Source organism: Anomaloglossus baeobatrachus, chromosome 2 (assembly GCF_048569485.1).
Source record: "Anomaloglossus baeobatrachus isolate aAnoBae1 chromosome 2, aAnoBae1.hap1, whole genome shotgun sequence".
In the NCBI taxonomy this organism is placed as follows: Eukaryota; Metazoa; Chordata; class Amphibia; order Anura; family Aromobatidae; genus Anomaloglossus; species Anomaloglossus baeobatrachus.
The window spans coordinates 370,536,908-370,550,946 of NC_134354.1; the positions used below are offsets into that span (position 1 = coordinate 370,536,908).

Genomic DNA, 14,039 nt, shown 5'->3' on the forward strand with positions numbered 1-14,039 from the left:
CCGGGTAAACCAGGACTGTGAGTAAAGAAACCTTGAACCCGCAGAGACTGTATCCGCCTGTCCTTGCCGGCGCCGCAGCCCCGCGCTTCGGCGCCCATCATTACTACTCCCCTCATTATCCTCCCCGGGGCTCGCTCCATCTGTGGCGAGCATAAACATCTTAGCTGCTAGTACCATCCGCCCTGGAGGACAGCGACAGTAGCGGCGGCTATTCCCTGGCCGCATACGACAGGTGGTGTCATGAAAACAATCCTCCACCATCATCACCCCCAACGCCTTCTTTTATTATACACCTCGGAGGCCACGAAACCGGGCAGACGGGCCACCCGTGACATCCCCAGAGTCCACATCACCAGGCCCGGCGACGAGTAATTTTAACCCTTGCCCCGTGGGTGCTACCTATTTATCCTTTTGTCTGTCAACCTATCTATCTATCTATCTATCTATCCAGGTTATTTCCTGGCAAAAGACGAGCTTTTGCTGCAGAAAAAGCCTGACCAAAAAGTGACAAAAATACAGGGGCAAAAACAAGCGCCATGTTTGCTGGACAAATGTTTGTAGGGAGCTGTACCCTCTCAGGGCTGAGGCAGACCCCAAACTACAGTTTGTAATAGCTAATGCCAACTTTATTTTCAATTAAAATGTTATATTGCAGAGCTGCTGACAGGCATCACTTCTCATGCAGAAGTTCCCGCCTAATCTGTGACGATGCCCTGCCCGTGACGTCACGGCGGCTCAGTGAGCACATCCTCGGCTCGGTGAGCACATCCTCGGCCCTGGGCTGGGTGTCTGGGGCGCCTCAGTGAGTCACCATCTGTGCTTCCCAATCCTAAAAGAATGCAACTTTCCTTAGATAGTCTCAACACGCTGCAAGGCTCTACCACACCACCCAAAAGGGGGCCGCGGCTTTACACGTTGCCTTTCACAATAAACCAGGCTTCATTCTTGCATAGACTCGGATATGAGGGGTTAGCAGCTCAGCACAAGCGCTATTGTGCGTGATAAAAGCGGCATGTAATAAGGAGAGGCGGGGAGGCCACCCCCGTGCCGCACATGGTACGGTCCGCTGTACATGCTGCACAGCGCCTGTTACAATAGCATTGCCATCAGCTGCTCCTCCACATTAGCACTTGGGGAGCTTCTCTCAAGTTTCTGGGAGCCGCAGGATCTGGCGGAGCAGATCACTAGATCCCCACTCACAGCACAGCCATCTCCCCCAGCAGATCCCGGCTCTCTGGGCAGGGAGGGGCTGGACAATACTCTTCTTCCCTCCCTGGTGATGAAGGGCTTTTTTTTCCAACTGTTAATCGGATCCTGTTGCCCTTAGGAATGAGCCTGCACCAGAGGAGCAGATCTTGAGATTTCCCATAACTGCAGAGCCTGCCCAGCCATCAGAATCCCAATCACTGGAGCTGCCCATTGTATCTGCCGAGGACATGGACAGGACACGCGAGGATGGCACACAAGGTAAGGCACCGAGGGCACGGGAGCCTGTGTGACAGCCTGCGATTAGGGCAGTGCGCCCATCACTTGGCATATGCCACTCAGGGTGGGTGAGCTCACTGGCAGAGAATAGAGTTCTGCTCTGAGGACTGCTGTGCACTTAATGACGCTGCAGATTCCAGGACTGGACACTAAATACATGTGCCTATAGCACACAATGCTGCAGACAGTCATCATGGAGGAGCACAGCACAATAGCCTGATTCAGGAGGAGGGGGCACAGGCCTTCTCCCCTCCTGGAGGCCAACAGGCTGCTTCTCTGAATGATCTATGGGATACAAGCCCTGCACTGCTATTTCAGGCTCCCCATAACTTTCTAGGCTTTCTGCTTGCTAAAGTATCAAAGTCTGTAAATATTTAGAGATTGTACATGAATGATGATACTATTGAGGGTCTGGATGTGACAATGTGTTACTGTTAGATACAATGTGTCACACCTATATCAGCTTACATGTCTGTCTACAAGTTTAAAGGGACAAGAGTCTATAAGGTTGGCTGAGCCCTCTAGTGTACACAGTGCTGTGCTCTAGGAAAATATGCACTAACTTTACAAGTGATTTCTGGCGGTGCTTCCCCGAGACTATTTGTAGGTATCACGTCAAACATTGATGTCAGAGGAAAGCTTAAAATTAAGTTGATGGTGTTTGTTTGTTTTTTTTGCCATATAACTATTTTCATAGGTTTGAGCAAGAGGATTTGGAGGACCCTGGACGAGGCCCAATTTTGGTATTCCATGGCCGCCAAATTAGAGCACTGAAAACCTCCTAGTACCTGTGGCATCCCCTGTGACATTGACCCTGATCCAGGACCAATGTCTGTATTCCATGGCCGCCAAATCAGAGCACTGCAAACCTCCCAGTACCTGTGACGTTGACCCTGGTCCAGGACCAATGTCTGTATTCCATGGCCGCCAAATCAGAGCACTGCAAACCTCCCAGTACCTGTGACGTTGACCCTGGTCCAGGACCAAGGTTGGCAGTTCATGGCCACTAGAATACAGCACTATGAACCTCCAAGTACCTGTGGCATCCCCTGCGACATTGACCCTGATCCAGGACTAATCGCTATATTCCATGTCCGCCAAATTAAAGCACTGCAAACTGCCCAGTACCTGTGGCATCCACTTTGATGTTGACCCTGGTCCAGTGCCAATGTTGGTATTCCATGGCCACCAGACTAGAGCTCTGTGAGCCTATTAGTACCTATGGCATACCCTGTGACGTTGACCCTGGTCCAAGGCAATGTTGGTATTCCATGGGCGTGAGACTACAGCACTATGAACCTTAGTATCTGTGGGATACCCTGTGACAATGACCCTGGTCCAGGGCCAATGTCAGTATTCCATGGCTCCAGACTAGATGACCACCAACTTCCTAGTACTTGTGGTATCCCATGTGACAATGACATTGGTCCAGGGCCAATTTTGGCATTCCTTGGCCACCAGACTAGATCACTATGAACCTCCTAGTACCTGTGGCATTCCCTGAGCCTCTCCTGAATAGTAGGTCTTACAATGTCAGTACATGATTCAGTGCGCCCTTACAGGGCATCTTGTCAGCTATTTTTTTTTTTTTTTTTGTTCTACCTCATCTGAAAGCAGCATGATATAACCAGAGACTCTGAATCCAACGATGTATCACTTAGATTACTTGGTGCAGCGGTTATCACAAAATCAGAGTTTTTAAGTTTAGCAGTGCAGCAGAGCTGAAAGAGCCGCCCCTCCCACACCAGGCTCTCTATGTTCAATGTCTATAGTCTGTGAGCTACTAATCACAGCAGGGGGCATTCTAGACTAACTGACTTAGTCTAGCAATGATAATCTCCTGAAGCTAAAACATTGCACGTAAATAACTGCAGGACCTTGATGAGAGAGAAGCATCACTGAAATCTGTGTTTTATCCACTACATCATGCGGTCTTCAGATGAAATATAAAAAAAATCTGTTGACCGATTCAATTTAATGTCATAAAGCCCTCCTAATCCAAAAAATGCTCCGGGGATGCCGCAGCCTGTAGGAGGTTAGCGGTGCACTGGTATGGGCGCCGCAGACTACCAACATGGCTGCTAGACCAGGGTCTTATTACCTCCTGGCACATTGTATGAAGATGGTGTTGAACATGGCATGGCTTTGAGCAGCACCAATTTGCACAGTGCCGTCCTCTAACATTGCTCTGTGTATAACTGTGTGATCATTCCAATAATTACTATGTACAGTGACATATAATTGTCAGGACTTATAGCCAAGTAACCAATAGAGATCCGCTCCAGATTGAGGTCGTGTAAGTGGCTGCTAACATCTGCAAAATGGCAAATAACTTGCTGCTGTACTTCTCATGTATGGGCAAGTCTTACCGCAGATAGGGAAGATTACATAGAATGAGCTGGTCAGAGAGCTCATCATTGCTGTCGGCATTTGTTTCCACCCTTGTTGTTTTGTCTGCTATGAAGGAAAGGAAACGCTGAGCCAATGAGTACTTGTGGAGATAAAGCAGAGCTAAATACCAGATAGGCCTAACTGCAGCTAGTGGCCATTGTGTAAATGACCTGTGATGTACCGGGATCATGGTCAGAAGCCTTGTATCCTGTATAAGTCAGTCACAAATCAAGTCCTCCTCCTAGATTGGCATTACCACAATCCTTACTGACTATAGCTTCTGGCTTCCTTGTGGTTTTCTCTGCTGTGCCCTTGTATGTCTTTCTGGAAACTTGTTTATGTCTGTTGCCCTTGGATACGACACATGGTATGCAAAGTGAAAGAGCACTGCAAAGTAGTGTCTTATCTGCGGCTAGAAAAAAAAAAATCAGTGTCTGTGACTAATAATACAGGCACATGTCTGACTACGTGGAAGATAGATAACTATATATACATCCAGGATATAATTAGATACGAGTCTTTACTAATAAATGACACCGTCCTCCCAAACAACCCATTCTAATAAGCTGTGCACACACTGCTGGCATCGAAAATCCCGTTACCTCGTGGCTGAGTGAAGGAAGGGGGACTTTTCTTCACATTACATAATCATTGTAATTCTGCCATATGTGGGGAAAATGAAGGCTTACTGCGCTAAGCATTTGCTTGTGGCAGATAATATTTACAGACAAAAAATCAACATTGTCTGTTGCCTCTTCATTATGACATATAAAAATGGTTCATTGGCAAGCAAGGATTATAAGCATGGCCGGCTTGTGTGCGGTATTCTCTCCGGTGCCTTAATATAAGGCTAAGTAATGACCTTAGTGACTTAAGGAAAACAATGATATCACACCTTTTCATTGCTCCTAGCAGGAAACAGTCAGATGATCTGTGGGATCAGATGTCTACTGAGGTTATGCAAGAGATAACCGGAATATAATAGGCCTGTGTTTTATGATTTGTTTTAACAAGATCTAAATGGATATTCCCAATTTAAGCCCCTTGTACACAACAGATAGCTGTCTGTGGAATGATCGCTCAGTGGACAGCTATTTCTCCAGAGTCCATCAGGAATGCGATCATTCCCATGCTCTGTATTTGTAAAAATTTTCTGGAAAAATACTTGCGTTTCCCTTTGACTTCCATAATACTCCGTATACGTCTCCAGCCCACCCGAACGTCAACTGCTCTTTACTAGAGTTGAGCGAGTATCAAAATATTCGTGTTCGCGATACTCGTAACAAGTACTTTGTAATACTTGCTTATTTGTTCGAATAGCGAGTACAATGCAAGTTAATGGGAAATGCGAGTAATTTCTTGCTGAAATCCATCGGAAAATTACTTGCATTTCCCATTGACTTGGATTGTACTCGCTATTCGGAACGTATACCCGAGTAGTTCAAAGTACTCGTTACGAGTATTGCGAACACAAATATTTCGATACTCGCTCAACTCTAATTGTTACAAATACCTTGCACCCGAGCATGGTAGTGCTCATCGCTAATCCGGAATACTTAGGCCGAGTACGCGTTTTTCCTCAATAAGAGGGACCACACTGGCAGCAGCATATTTACTAGTGAACAAAATGGTCATTCATCAGAAATGTGACATGCCTGATCCTTCCCTACATTGACATTGGGGCTCCTCATACACCTCAGGTGGCTGTAGGTTCAGACAACTTAAATCAAATATGTTTGGGGCCTTTAGACATTTTTGTCATATTCAAGTTTGATAGATGCGGTTTGAGACCTGCATGTGCATGAAATAAAGAGGGTCTTCTGCGCTGCCCAATGAGGTGACCACCACATCCAGGTAGAGATTAAAGTTTGCATTGTATGTAGTTCTTTTTTGATTTACAGAAAGAACCAATTAGAGTTGAGCAAGTACCTAACTATTCGTAGTTGCTATACTCATACTCGCATATTCATTCCGAATAGCGTGTGCAATGCAAGTCAAGATGAAAAAACTCAAATGTAACGAGTAACCCGAATGCCGTACTATTCGTGCGAGTAGCGAATAGTACGGCGTTCGGTTACTCATTACATTGCGAGTTTTTCCCCATTGACTTGCATTGCACACGCTATTCGGAACAAATAGATTAGTAGACAATATCCATTATAAGTATAGCGAGTACGAATAGTTAGGTACTCGCTCAACACTAACTGCCATCTCTCTATTAACTGCCAATCTGTATACTATGGTCAGTGGTTGTTTCACACATTTGAGGCCTATCCTGCAAATATTTGGCCCTCCAATTTTGTCAAATATTATAACAATTTTGGATTTGTACTATTCATGGAGTCCTCACCATCCAGATCAGAAGGATCAGTTACTAACATCTTGGGGCCAGATTTTGCAGGCCGTCTTTATAGGTCTTGTGGAGTCTACTTTGTATCGGGTCTGAATTGTTTAGGTTGCATGAGGGAGACTTTAAAAATAATGACTTTGTTATGACTGATCAGGGTATAGCATTCATACATGTGGCAAAGATTTATTGTGATCTATACACCTGTCCCTTACATACAGGATATATACATGAGCTGTGGACTTGTAGTAACCCTCAACCATGTCTCTGCAGGTGGCAGTATACCGTATCTCTTTAGACTTTGTCCGCATGCTGCATGCTGGTCAGAAAACGCAGCCTGTGACCACAAAAATGCACCCAAAAACACATGCGTTTTTGACAATGCATTTTTGTGTTTTTGTTTTTTTTTCAATTGGGGAAAAATAATTACGGGCGACCTGTACTGTAAAGTCCGACCCTCGCGGGTTCAAAGGTATCAGAGTGTCACACCCGGCATTGGGGTAATAATAAAGAAGAAATTAAGGAAGGGAGTGCCTTATACTTACCGAGTCACCAGTGCGGCTGTAACTGCTCCCGTGGCCTCTTTCGCTTCTGGGGCCGCTCATTACCTTCATTGCCTATGCATTGCTTCCCACACCCACCAGTGTCTATGATTGGTTGCAGTCAGACGCACCCCCACACTGAGGGACAGCGTGTCTGACTCTTCCAATTACAGACCTGGTCTGTGGGTCTATATTGTACAGTAAAAATAAATATTTCACAGTCTTCACACTAGTCGCTGGACTCGTTAGCATGTTATAAAGAATCTCTTTAGATATACTTTTTCTAAAGATCTCTTTTATCTATTCTAGTGTATACAGGGACGGTTAGGCAGGAATTAGAAATATGTACCCAGAACTGCTCGTGGTTCTGGGTACATATTGCACCTGACAGGTTTACTTTAAAGGGAACCTGTCACCAGATTTGGGGCCTATAAGCTGCAGCCACCACCAGTGGGCTCTTATATACAGCATTATAACATGCTATATATAAGAGATCAGGCCGCTGTGTAGAACGTAAAAATCACTTTATAATACTTACCTAAACGGTCGGTGCGGTGGAGTTGGGCCATATGGGTGTCTCCGGTGCCGGCACCTCCTATTTCAGCCATCTTCGTCCTCCTTCTGAAGCCTGTGTGCATGACGCATCCTACGTCATACACTCCGGCCAGTCCCACACAGGCACACTACAACATTTTTATCCAAAAAAATAGAAGGAAAAATCTGGGCACTATTCTTGTCCGAGTGACAATAATTCACTATCCAGTATCCACCTGGACCAACTTTCAGCCTTGTCTTACCTTTTCAGGTAATTAACGTGATCTTAGGTCCACTGTCCGAGGTGCACTCCAAAGTTCCAGAACCGTAACAACTTCAAAATTGAAGAAATGAGGCACTCACCTGTCTGTAGATATTTCAAAATGCTGTTTTAGTAAGGCATAGGGGGAAGGTGCAGGGATGGCATGCACACGGACAACGGCCTTTTCGCACAGATAACCGATGCTTCCCCGGGTCCAAGTGGAAGAATCGGTAATCGGTGCGAAATGGCCGTTGTCCTTGTGCATGCCATCCCTGCACCTCCCAACCCCCCCCCCCCCCCCCCGCCTTCCCCCTCTTCCATGCCTGAATAAAACAACATTCTGAAAGCACTACAATACAGATCAAAGTGCGCCTGTGCAGGACCTCAGTGCCAGCGTGTGTGCATGACATAGGACGTGTCATGCACCCTGGCTTCAGAAAAAGGACGAGAAGGATGGCTGAAAGAGGAGGCGCAAGCATCGGAGAACGTAGACGCCCGTATGACCCAACGCAGCGACTGTTTACGTAAGTACTATAAAGTGATTTTTTTTTTTTTTTACGTTCTACACAGCAGGGCTCCTATATACATGTGTACATATGTATATGCTATTGGTGGTGGGCCGCAGTTTATAGGCCCCAAATCTGGTCACAGGTTTCCTTTAAGTACTACCAGTGGTGAAACTGCTTATCTACCTTTTCCCTGCTGCAGTAGATGTACATTATTGCTTGGTTGAAAATATATATTTACAAGGGAGACTGCTGGTAAAATGATTGCGCATCACAGCTATCTGAATTATATTGTCAGCACTAGGTATAGCACCGATGCAGCAATGAGCTATATTTTAAGATAGTTTGTTAGCACTCTATTAATTTTGACCAGTATAGAACCCTGACTTTATCTAGCGCAGAAGAAGGTCTACAGACAACTTTGACTTCCATCTTTCAGTTTCATGTAGATGAGTCTTGCCTTCAACTCCCACACCACTATGCAAGATAAATGCTGAGTGTGCATAAAGGAAGTAACGGCGCAGGAAGAAGTTGGTGGTAGCATTAGGAAATTAGCCCGGAGAGATTGCAATGACCTGATCTAATTTTCTGCTTGAGTTTGCAAAGTTTCATGAAAAATATAATTAGTTGCAAAATGTCTTTTCAATTCTGAGCATAGAAAAAAAAACAAAAAACACGCAGCATGGCAAAATAACCTCTCGAACTCCAGAAAGTCATCAATTCAGTACTGAAGCTAAAATATTAGTCTAAACAAGTTGTCCAAAAGAGTGTAGCATAAGTACACCTTATAAACATTGATTACAATTTTTTTTGTGAGACATACTTTCACACACTGGATCCATTAGGCCTAAGACATACGGCATGAAAATCGGTGCGAGTGGAGTGTGATAAAACATCGCATTCCACTCGGACCAATATTAGCCTGTGTGTCAGCGCCCATGAGTGATTATTTTCTCAGCCCTAATCGGACCGAGAAAACAATCGCAGCATGGAATGCGAGACTTTCTCTCGCACCCATTCAAATCTATGGGGCGAGAGAAACATTGCACTGCACTCGCAGTACACTGGTGTACTGTGAATGCAGGACGAGAATCGCAATAGCCAGCAACGGAGGAGAGAGGGAGATAAATCCCTCCCTCCCCCTACTCCGCACCGGCGGATCACCCCTCCTCAGAGCTGGCCCTCCCCCCGCAGCTGTGGTCCGTTCGCATGAACGGACCTCAGTCGCAGGTATGCTTGCAAGACACTCGGCTCTGCTGTACTGCCAGCGTGAGCCCAGTGTCATGCGAGGATCGCATTAGTCCCCGTGTGGCCCTGGCCTTATTCTCTCACACGCAACCTTTTTTTTTTTTTTTTTTTTGTTTTTGTCTTTATATATACATTTTTACCCATTTACTCTATGCATCACACTACCATCCATTATTAAATGTTATTTATGTTCTGTGTGTATACCTTTTCATCTTATATGTACAACCAATGTGGTGGTTGATTCCGGCAACAATGTTTGTTTTTTCTATTGTGCCTCGGGTCTGTTTTTTTTTTTTTTTTACATCCTACACATTTCCCAATTTTCTCTTTTTAAATGGTTTTAACGTATACCGTGTTTTTCATTTTATAAGACGCACCACAAGTTTAGAGGAGGAATAATTTTTAATGTTAAAATGAGGGTCTGGCTTATAATCCTAGTGCGTCTTAATCCTAATGCTCAATGGGGGGAGCGGCGGTGCTGGAGCGGCTCAGTAAGGTCACAGGAGGCAGTCAGTAATGCTGCGGCTCAGGAGGGACAGTGATACTGCAGCTGGGGGTGTCGCAGCAGCGGGCACTATTGATCTGCCGGTGGCCTGCAAGGGTGTCGCTGCAGTGGAGCGACTCAGGAGAGTCACAAGATGGGGTGTCTTGGTGGCGGGTGCCATTTATCTGACTGCGGGCTCTGTTGAATCGCCCGCGATTGACAAGATGGACTTCAAGAAAATGGCCGTGGAGGCAGTGCGTGCGCAGATGAGTCTGTGGCCATTTTCTTGAAGCCCATCGTGTCAGTTGGCACATGTGTCGCCTCCACTGCCATTTTCTTGACGTCAACTGTGGGCGATTCAATGGAACCCGCAGTCAGGTCAATGCACCAGCCGCTGAGACACCCTGTCCGGTGACCCTCCTGAGATGCTCCACTGCTCCTCCGAGCCCTCAGTATCACCGACCCTGCCTTTTACGACCCCGTTTTGCCGCCGCCTTGGTAAGTCTTATCAGGATTGTAAGATGCACCCCCATTTTACCCCCAGTTTTGGGGGGGGAAGGGTGCATCTTATAATTTGAAAAAATACAGTATATCCCTTTTGAATTTATGTTCTAGTAAAGGTTTTTAACATTAACCATTGGAGAAGAGTCTATTTTTTTTTCTGTTTGATCTATAGAGATAGATAATAGAGAGTACGACAGACATATAATAAAATTGCACCTGTGGAACTTATTGGACAGCATTTTATGAATAAATAAATCTAATATATAAAGCTGTGTCTGTGTGTGTCCACTAAAGGAATCCGCACCGTCGCATTTCCAATCACAAAATTTTGCACAGACGCCTCATGTGACCCAGGGAACGTCGTAGACTATGTTTTGACAGGAAAATGTAACTCCGCGCTTTACAGTTACTCTTCAAAAAAATCTGCCTCCATTAGTGAATGGAGCCTGGAACTACAGGTTAATAGCAACTGTGATTTAGTTGCTATAGGAACAAAGGACATCTATATATATAATTGCCTTATTCTGTCTGTCTGTCATGCTCCGAAATTGTGTCCTTACGGTGACACAAAGCTGATTGGCCGCTGGGCTCGCCATGGCCCCGCCCCCCCACACGGATTGGCCTCTCGCCCCGGCTCTCTGCAGGCCCCGCCCCCCTCACGCAATGCACGCTCGCTCTGGCCCAACTGACACGGAGCCGCGACTCCCAGGTGAGTACACACACACACATCAGATCACACTCACTCTCACACTCACTCTCACACATCACATCCACACACTCACAACATCCTGGGATATCGCTTGCTTCTACACCGGCTCCGTCAGGATCCCAGCAGCGCCACACATAACCTTGCGATGCTGGCATCTTGACGGAGGCCGTGAAAGCTGGTAACCATTATACACATCGGGTAACTAAGGTCCCTTAGTTACCCGATGTGTATCATAGTTACCAGTGTACACCGGCTCACACTCACTCTCATACACACCTAACACACACATCACATCGCATCCACACATCAAGGTCCTGCAGCGGCGGAAAATACAGACACATAACAGCACACACACACACATATACACACACACACACACACATACACACACACAAATCAGATCACACTCACTCTCACACACACATCGCATCCACATACTCACAACATCCTGGGATATCGCTTGCTTCTCGGCGGCGATACTGTGCTGTTGTGAGCTTCCAGGACCTGCGGGAGGATCACATGGCCAGAAGCATGTGATATCCCCGGATGTTGTGAGTATAAGCGCGTATGTGCGATATCGTCAGTGTCTGTGTGTGTGAGTGGATGCGATCGGGTGTGTGTGAGTGGATGCGATCGGGTGTGTGTGAGTGGATGCGATCGGGTGTGTGTGAGTGGATGCGATCGGGTGTGTGTGAGTGGATGCGATCGGGTGTGTGAGTGTCGGCAGAGGAGCACGGCGTGCTGGAGGAGGCTGGGAGCAGAGAGGCTGATCATGGGGAAGGCTGGGAGGAGAGAGGCTGATGCTGGGGGAGGCTGGGAGGGGGAGGCTGGGACGAGGGAGGCTGATGCTGGTGGAGGCTGATGCTTGGGGAGGCTGATGCTGGGGGAGGCTGGAAGGAGAGAGGCTAATGCTGGTGGAGGCTGATGCTTGGGGAGGCTGATGCTGGGGGAGACTGGGAGGGGAAGGCTGATGCTGAGGGAGGCTGGGAGGAAGGAGGCTGGGAGGAGAGAGGCTGATCCTGGGGAAGGCTGGGAACGGGAGGCTGATGCTGAGGGAGGCTGGAAGGAGAGAGGCTGATGCTGGGGGAGGCTGGAAGGAGAGAGGCTGATGCTGGTGGAGGCTGATGCATGGGGAGGCTGATGCTGGGGGAGACTGGGAGCGGAAGGCTGATGCTGAGGGAGGCTGGGAGGGGGAGGCTGGGAGGAAGGAGGCTGGGAGGAGAGAGGCTGATCCTGGGGAAGGCTGGGAAGGGGAGGCTGATGCTGAGGGAAGCTGGAAGGAGAGAGGCTGATGCTGGGGGAGGCTGGAAGGAGAGAGGCTGAGGCTGGGAGGAGAGAGGCTGATGCTGGGGAAGGCTGATGCTGAGGGAGGCTGGGAGGGGAAAGCTGATGCTGGGGAAGGCTGGGAGGACGGAGGCTGGGAGGAGAGAGGCTGAGCCTGGGGAAGGCTGGGAGAGGGAGGCTGATGCTGTCGGAGGCTGATGCTGGGGGAGGCTGGAAGGAGAGAGGCTGATGCTTGGGGAGGCTGATGCTTGGGGAGGCTGGGAGAGGGAGGCTGATGCTGAGGGAGGCTGGGAGGAGGGAGGCTGGGAGGAGGGAGGCTGAGAGAAGAGAGGCTGATACACACACACACACACACACACACACGCGCGCGCACTGCACATCACACACACACACACACACACACACACACACACACACACACACACACACACACACTGGGAACCACAAACAACTGCCCTACACAGACACCCACACACACAGACAACGCTGCACACACAAATATACGCACATACCGCACAACACACACATTGCATAAAACATACCTCCCCCCAAAACACACCACACACACACAAACCGCGCAACACACACACACAACGCTACAGACACACAGCGCTCCACAAACAACGCAACACACGCAACACACATACAACACCGCTCTGACCCCCCGTCACACCCAGACAACACCCAGAACATGTACAGCGCCTACACAAACACTTGGTAACTACACACAACAACATTTCTATATATATATATATAACAAAAATCATACATGAACTACACAATACGTAAATTCTAGAATACCCGATGCGTAGAATCGGGCCACCTTCTAGTTGTTAGTATAAGAAGCTTATGTGTGAGGTAATATGATGTCTGTGGGGGGACGGGGAAAGAGAGACAGACTGTTATATTATAATAAATATATATATATGTATGTGTGTGTGTGTGTATAATATATTTGTGTACACTACAGTTCAAAAGTTTGGGGTCACCCAGACCATTTTGTCTTTTCCATGTTAAATCATACTTTTATTTATCAAATGAGTTGGATAATGAATAGAAAATATAGTCCAGACATTGACGAGGTTAGAAATAATGAACTTTACGTGAAATAATAATTTTCTCCTTCAAACTTTTGCTTTCGTCACAGAATGCTCCTTTGCAGCAATTCCAGCTTTGCAGACCTTTGGCATTCTAGGTGTTAATTTGATGAGGAAATCTGGAGATATTTCACCCCATGCTTCCAGAAGCCCCTCCCACAAGTTGGATCAGCATGATGGACACTTTTTTCGTACCATGCGGTCAAGCTGCTCCCACAACAGCTCAATAGGGTTGAGATCTGGGGACTGGGCTGCCACTCCATTACAGATAGAATACCAGCTGCTGCTTCTTCCCTAAATAGTTCATGCATTATTTGGAGTGGTGCTTTGGGTCATTGTCCTATTGTAAGACAGGGTGGATTGATTTAAATCACGCCGATTTAAATCATGATTTAAATCACGATTTAAATCAAACGATTTTTTTCTATTTAAATCGGATCGATTTAAATCATGATTTAAATCATGATTTAAATCACGATTTAAATCAAAAGGTTTTTTTTTTAATATAAATCACGATTAAAATGAGAAGTGAGAGCAGTGTGCATGTGCGCCCATAGTTACACGGACGAAACTAGGGGCAACGATCTAACGCCAGGGTGAGGGGGGGACCCCAAAGTAAGTAAAAATCTTTTTTGTTTTACTATAT

At 46.8% G+C, this 14,039-nt stretch overlaps 1 protein-coding gene across 1 annotated transcript in view; it reads left to right on the forward strand.

Annotated features, from left to right (window-relative positions):
* The first annotated feature begins 789 nt into the window (after positions 1-789).
* The window catches only part of MAP7D1 (MAP7 domain containing 1), a 138,706-nt gene continuing 125,456 nt past the window's right edge, over positions 790-14,039 (forward strand). The window contains exon 1 of the mRNA XM_075336035.1: positions 790-1,467. Within this exon, the coding sequence (XP_075192150.1) occupies positions 1,437-1,467 (31 nt within the window). The 5' untranslated portion in view covers positions 790-1,436. The remainder of the gene's footprint in view (positions 1,468-14,039) is intronic.